At 51.9% G+C, this 6,971-nt stretch overlaps 1 protein-coding gene across 1 annotated transcript; it reads left to right on the forward strand.

Moving 5' to 3' along the window:
• The first annotated feature begins 926 nt into the window (after window positions 1-926).
• Window positions 927-3,288, forward strand: Sox21 (SRY-box transcription factor 21). Its single transcript, XM_057786416.1, has one exon. It carries the CDS (start codon window positions 932-934, stop codon window positions 1,760-1,762), a length of 831 nt encoding a protein of 276 aa, XP_057642399.1. The 5' UTR covers window positions 927-931; the 3' UTR covers window positions 1,763-3,288.
• The last annotated feature ends 3,683 nt before the right edge of the window (window positions 3,289-6,971 follow it).

A 6,971-nucleotide genomic window follows, 5' to 3' on the forward strand; every position in this document is an offset into this window, starting at 1 on the left:
CTGGAGCCCGAGTCGGCGTGCGAGCCTGGAAGGGCTGGGAACCAGCGGAGCAAGCATGGCCCGGGGGACAGCCCGGCGGAGCGATTCGGAAAGCCCGGACGGTTTCTACTGAGACCCGGCGACTCAGGCTTGCTCAAAACCTCATCTCACCTCTTTCCTCACCTCTCCTGAGCGAAGCCGCGGAGAGAGACTCTCCAGAATCAGATGCCAGGGGACAGTGGCCACCCTCAGCAAAGCTATCAGATCAGGGGTTCCATCAGGGCGCCCTGACTCCACCGGACCGGCCGGTGGTGTGGTGGTGTGTTTGTGTTTCTACCCATCGCGGTGCTCTGTGTGCCCAGACCCTCCCCCTCCTCTTCCTCTTCGCGGGCCACCCCTCCCCCATTCCCATCTGCTTCTGTCAAATGAGAAAGTCACCGCGGAAAACCCAAACACTCCAGCGGCCGAGAGCCCCCTTTGGCACTTGGCAGCACGCGGCGGCGGGCTCCTCGGCTCAACTTGGTGGATCTTCCCTCACTCAACTTTAGGGGCTGCTTGGTATTTGAGACATTGGAGACATTGGAGAGGGCAGAGCCGTTCCAGGCAGTGGCCACCTGCAGGGAGTTGGCGAGCAAAGGCAACCGGACAGAAGGACAAAAAGGAAGCAGAGAGCAAAGTGCCACCGCGGAGTGGGGACACTGTCGAGAAGTTCCAGGGTCCCGGAAAGGATTTTTCCTAGAGTTCGGCCAGAGAGACCCCAGCGTCCCTGGACGCAGCTCCCCGGCCCTGGGCTGGTCCTCTAGCTCCCCTCTTCCCGAGCGGGAACGACACCCGGACGCACGGACGCCGGCTGAGCGGGTGCCCGCTTGCAATCAACATTGATTTCCTCCGGGCAGAGGCCGAGGGCCTGGGTGGCGGAGGCGGCGGGCTGCAGCCGCGGCACGGCGACAGCATGTCCAAGCCGGTGGACCACGTCAAGCGCCCCATGAACGCCTTCATGGTGTGGTCGCGGGCTCAGCGGCGTAAGATGGCCCAGGAGAACCCTAAGATGCACAACTCCGAGATCAGCAAGCGCCTGGGAGCAGAGTGGAAGCTGCTCACCGAGTCGGAGAAGAGGCCGTTCATCGACGAGGCGAAGCGCCTGCGAGCCATGCACATGAAAGAGCATCCCGACTACAAGTACCGGCCCCGGCGCAAGCCCAAGACGCTGCTCAAGAAGGACAAGTTCGCCTTCCCGGTGCCTTACGGCTTGGGCGGCGTGGCGGACGCCGAGCACCCGGCGCTCAAGGCGGGAGCCGGGCTGCACGCAGGCGCGGGCGGAGGCCTGGTCCCCGAGTCTCTGCTCGCCAACCCGGAGAAGGCGGCTGCCGCAGCCGCCGCCGCCGCCGCGCGCGTCTTCTTCCCGCAGTCGGCGGCCGCCGCCGCCGCCGCCGCTGCAGCCGCCGCCGCGGGCAGCCCCTACTCGCTGCTCGACCTGGGCTCCAAGATGGCAGAGATCTCCTCGTCGTCGTCCGGCCTGCCGTACGCATCGTCGCTCGGGTACCCGACCGCGGGCGCGGGCGCCTTCCACGGGGCGGCGGCGGCGGCTGCAGCGGCCGCGGCGGCCGCCGGGGGGCACACGCACTCGCACCCCAGCCCGGGCAACCCGGGCTATATGATCCCGTGCAACTGCAGCGCGTGGCCCAGCCCCGGGCTGCAGCCGCCGCTAGCCTACATCCTGCTGCCAGGCATGGGCAAGCCTCAGCTGGACCCCTACCCCGCGGCCTACGCCGCCGCGCTATGACCCCGCGGGGCCCACCCGCGAGGACCTGAGTGCGCACGTGTACATATGTATAGGTACGAGACTGGCGGCCTTCCGGTGCGCCCTCGGACGACCGGGGGCCCGGTTTGTATGTACATAGATGTATAGGTGTCGGGCAGAGGCGGAGATGCCAGCCAGCCGTGGCTTGAGTGGCCGAGCGCTCGAGGGCGCGCGAGAGAGTGTGCGTGTAGATTCTAGGATCCTTTCCCACCCGCACTTCTGCAGCCAGCTTTAAGAGCGCGGTTATGTGCGTCCGCCAGCTCGGTGTTTGCTTTGCACTTCGGAACCTGTTGCGTTTACCCGTAGAGGTGGGTGGGAGGAGAAACTTTAACGCAACGGTGGGCTTTCCCGTTTTGTTGTTTGGATTTTTTGCTTTTGTGCGTGTGTCTCATCGATCCTCCCTCCCGGTCCTCCTCGGTCTGTGTTGCATGCACCCGGTTCTGACGTTAGGTTTGAAAAATGTGGCAAAGGAGAGAGTTGATGACCTTTCCTTAGGTTCTTAGAGAAGGGTGGCTCCAGACAGACGTCCTCTGCCCGTCCTGTTTGAACCCTGCAGAACTCTGCAGACCCCACACCGGATCTGCTCCTGACCAGTGACCGGCTCGAATCTGGCCTTTGTATGGGAGATGATCACCGTTTCTTTTGTTTCATCCCGTATGCAAATAAAAGCGGGAGCCCTTTTTTCTTTTCTTTTTCTTTCTTCCCCAAGAAAAAGAAATGCGAAAAAAAAATCTGTGCGGGTGGAAGTTGTCAGTTGGATATTCTGCCCCTGGAAAATGTACTAGAAGTCTCCCTGAGTCCACTGGCTTGGACTTGTGACGCGGTTTACGAAAGTATGGAAAGCTCGCATGCTGGTTTCCCCTCATGGCTGAGTTCACCTCAAGACTGTAAATGTGTGTATGTCAGTGAAAACATTGAGTCTTGGAAAGTGTGTTATTCTCGTTGCCCTAAATTTGAGTCGGTTTTAGACTCAAAAACAGAAAGAAAAAAAACATGTTGAGCAAATGTCAAAGTTAACTTTTAAGAATTGCGGAACTATTTCAGAATCGCAATTTTATCTAAGATTAAATCAGACGTTTTTGTCTGGGTCGTAACTATATATTTATTATTTAGCAAAACTGGAAAAGAAAAACAGAAAGAAAGCACAGAATTGTTTTTAAAAATGCCTCATTGTCATCTAGCATTCCTCTGGCACGCGCTGTTTAATGTGTTTTTCGGAGTTCCCTTTCCGAATAGCTTATTTTCTAGACCGCCTGCAATTCACTTGCAAATTCTGATGAAATACATTTTAGAAAAAAAATCTCAAATTATAGCGTTTTCCTTTTGAAATGTATATATTTTGACTAATGTTTGTGAATGGAGTTGCTAACATGTATTTAGTTTCATTTTGGCTTTATGTAAGATAAAGTTTTAAAAGTTTAATTATTGGTTTTAACTTTTATGTGTAAATGGATTTCTTGTGCGATCTTCTAATTTAATATTAGATGTGTCTAAGCTATATCTGTAAATTAGAATCTTACTATCACTCTGTTCATTTTTTTTGAACAAAGAGTTTAAATAAAGCCTGAACCAGGGAAAAGAGAAAATCCTCTATTTCTTGTTGAGTTCCTAACAAGATTTTTATCTGAATTGCCCTGACGGTGCCCGGCCCAGGTGAAATGTAAGGTATCCTCCAAAGGCCGCCTTTGTTTCACTTTTGAATAGATTTACTAGGAAATCTAAATCAAGTCATTGTTATTCAGAGCCAAAAACCTGATTTATCACATTTTTAATCGTGAATAGGAAAGATTTTAAAAAGAAAAAACCCAAGTAGTTGCATTATCTTTCGGTGGTGGGGGCAGGCATTCATGAAACAGCAGAAGGGAGCCCTTTGAGAACGGCTAGACTGCTCCAGGTTTCCAGCCACGATTTCAGAGGGGAAAGTTGCCCGACCACTTTATCTTGTTTGCAGAGCAGCCCCGCCACTTAAATCAGTGTAATTTGTTCACATATCTTTAGGGTATTCCTTATTTGCACTTTAAGGATTTACTTGGAAGGGTAATCACTGCCAACAGAAATGTACAACTTTTGGCCTCCTTAGGGCTTTAGTCTGTCGTGCTAATAGCTTTCAAATAGAAGCGCGGTGTGGCAGATTCTAACCAGAGGGCTGGCTTTCCAGTGACAGGCAAGTCTCCACTCGAGACGAGTTTAAGTCCATACAGCGTTTTAGTTTTAGAAAGAAAATGAGAGGGCACTGGCAGATATTTCGAGGGCGGGCGGGCGGGCGGGTGGGGTGTCTGAAACTCAGGAAAATCGAAGTCCTGAGTTGGGAAGCCGCAGGATTCTGTATGTAGAAGTCTTAAACCTGTTTCCCCATTGACAGAAGTCAGCCCAAGCCGCACATCTTCATAAGTGCCCGAGTCTTTAAAGTCATTGTTTTCTCCCAACGGAATAATATTTTAAAAACCATGAAAAGTTTTGGAAATGTGAGAAATAGGCTCTGCTGGTTTGACCCTGATTCCGTAATTAAAACGATCCCTCTCCTGTTATTCCTCGGGCTCTTTGCAATATTATAAGTTAATTCATATGGTTCTGAGCGATTATGCAAAACTAATTTGGACTGTCCAGGGGTAATTATCCCTGACACGGTTAATTAAATCCTTTCAAAGCTTCGCCTTTCTCTTTTGTAGCAGCCCATCACTTCTCAACACGGAACTTCCTGCGGCTTGCTGGAAATCACCCCAGCCCTAAATCTTAGTTACCTCTCAGCCTAGCCTACCAGCTCGGGCCCCAGCCACAGAAGATACCCCGCCCCCTCGCGCCCCCTCCTCCCACCCTTTCCCAAAGTTCTGTATTTTCTGGGAGAAAGGCTTTCGAGCATAGATGAATGAGAGAAGTCTAGGAAGATGGGAAAGGGGAGGAAAGGCGGCACCGGGAAAAGGGCGGGTGGAGGGAGGAGAACCAGGGACGCATCCTCAGCCATCCCGCGGCAGTTGGCACTCTGTCGGCAGACTCCCGGGTCTCTTTATCAGGCATCTCCAGTGATCTTAACTAACAAGTTGGCGGGTTCTACATCCAGAGAGGGCCTATGGCCAAGTAGACTGCAGTATCCGGGGTGGGATGTCCTAAGGGTGGGCATGGAGTAGCAGGAGCAGCGCTCAGGCAGGAAGGTGTGGAGACTGTGCAGGCGCTGGGTACCAGAAAGTGAGCCACAGAAACCGCGCCGTGGCCAAGGGAAGAGAGCCGGTTTCTTTGCCTCTCCATCTCTACTTCTGTGCATTCTCGACTCTGCCCTTCCGCCACCTCGCTCTCTTCTCCTATCCCCACCTCGGTTCCGCCCTTCTGATTTTCAGTTTGTTTATTTGAAACACGACGTTTCTTTGGAGTCGCGGGTGCCTCAAAGCTTTACACAAACCTGGTCTGAGAAGGACCGAGCTTGTTGCTTTGGGCTTTGAGCAAACAGGTGGAAGTGATGTGTGTAAGCGAAAAGGCCTTGTGCTGGAGAGCTCTGCCGCCAGGGGGGTGACTCGGGGAAGCCGACAAGGAGGCTTCGGAGGTTTCTTCCTTGGACAGTCTCATCCCTCCCCAACCAGGACTAACCAGTGTCCATCTCCCTCTCTTGCTCAGGCTGCCCGGTGTCTTTGCAAGGGCGCCAAAGAAGCACAGACTTGGGGTGGAGAGGGACTTGCTCGCCAGCCAATCAGAGCGCAGCTAGTTTGGCGCTGCGGGCCGGGTCCTCCCTGTGTCGCGCCCGCCCGAAGTGGCAGCGGCTTTCTGGCCGCCGAGAGAGAGAGAGAGAGAGAGAGAGAGAGAGAGAGAGAGAGAGAGAGAGAGAGAGAGAGAGAGAGAGAGAGAGAGAGAGAATCCAAACTTTATTAATCTCTCCCCTGTTCTTTCTCCCTCAGTCCAGTGCATCTCAAAGGTCAACCTTCTTCTTTTAAAAGACTGATATTATTAATTCACTGACAATCCCCCCCCCTTTTTTCTTTTTTTCTCTCTTGCAGGGGGAAAAAGAAAATAGTGAAAAGAGCTCTTTTTTTTCTTTTCTTCTCCCCCCCCCCTTTTTTTTGTCCTTCAGTGGGAGCGTTTAGACAGTCGAGGAGGTTTTGTCCGGGAACAAAACGCGGGGTTGGGAGGTTTTGTGACAGTGTTGTTTGTTGAAGTGGAGCTAAGAAAAAGCGACGGCTTTCTCCTCATTGTGAAGAAACCAATCGCTGGTATTTGGAAAACTGTTAGCATTGTGCACTTCTTCTGTGTCCATTGTGAGGCGATTCTTTTCACAAGGTTTTTTTTTCAGCCGATCCAGCTGGCCGGAATGAATAGCGGCGCGATGTGTACCGGCTTTGTCCCTCCGGCCTTCAAGTAGCCCCCATTGAATAGACTAAGTTGACACTGCGTGACAGTGGAACAACATAATAAAAAATACATGAGCCCCTGAATAGGAGCAGGCGCATAAATAAATAAAATGGGTGACCAAAACTGGATAAACTGAATAACAAAACGGTGAAAGGGGAACAAAAAGATATTTAACACGCTAGATTAGCATTAGAATGCGATCTACAAGGCAGAACAATTGATGAATAGGTTTACCCGCCAAGAAAGAAATGGACTAAATGCCCTTTGAATGGATATGCTTTTTGCAAGGGCTTTGAATAGATATGCTTTTTGCTAGGGCTGAATGGGAAAAGGTAAGGATGAAGCTATGTAAATGAGTGGGGGAACTTTTTATATATATTCTTTAAACACACACACACACTGCGGGGGGGAAGAGTGCTGCCTCGGGGTGTTTACAGAAGCAATAATTGCCATGATTAGCATTGTCTGCAGCAGATAGAAATGGAACAGGTTGGAATAATATAGGGTAGCCGTAATTATTCTTCTAATTAATGGTCCTTTGCTAGTCGAAGAAAGGAAAAGGGAAAGGAGAAGTAAAAGTTATGTTTCCTCGGGTCTACCGGCTGGGCTGTGTGCCGCAGTGCGCCAGGCAAGCATTCCAGGGGGCCAATCCTGCGGCTCCACGGGGAGGGCCGCATTTCCCTTCTTTCTGTGTTCTGGAGTCAGCGTCTGGCACATGATAGGTGAGCTCCATGAATAGATAGTGTGAAATGAGTGAGTGAATGAACGAACGAGTATAATAAATTTGCCAGGTGTGGGGGGCGCAGCCCCCTCGTGGGATGGGAAGATCGCAGGTCAGCTTTCAGTTTTCCAGCTC

The sequence above is a fragment of the Chionomys nivalis genome, chromosome 12 (genome assembly GCF_950005125.1).
Source record: "Chionomys nivalis chromosome 12, mChiNiv1.1, whole genome shotgun sequence".
NCBI classification, from domain to species: Eukaryota; Metazoa; Chordata; class Mammalia; order Rodentia; family Cricetidae; genus Chionomys; species Chionomys nivalis.

What these genes read in the sequence shown, in the direction of transcription:
- Sox21 (XM_057786416.1), top strand. Translation starts at nt 932, where the DNA reads ATGTCCAAGCCGGTGGACCACGTCAAGCGCCCCATGAACGCCTTCATG.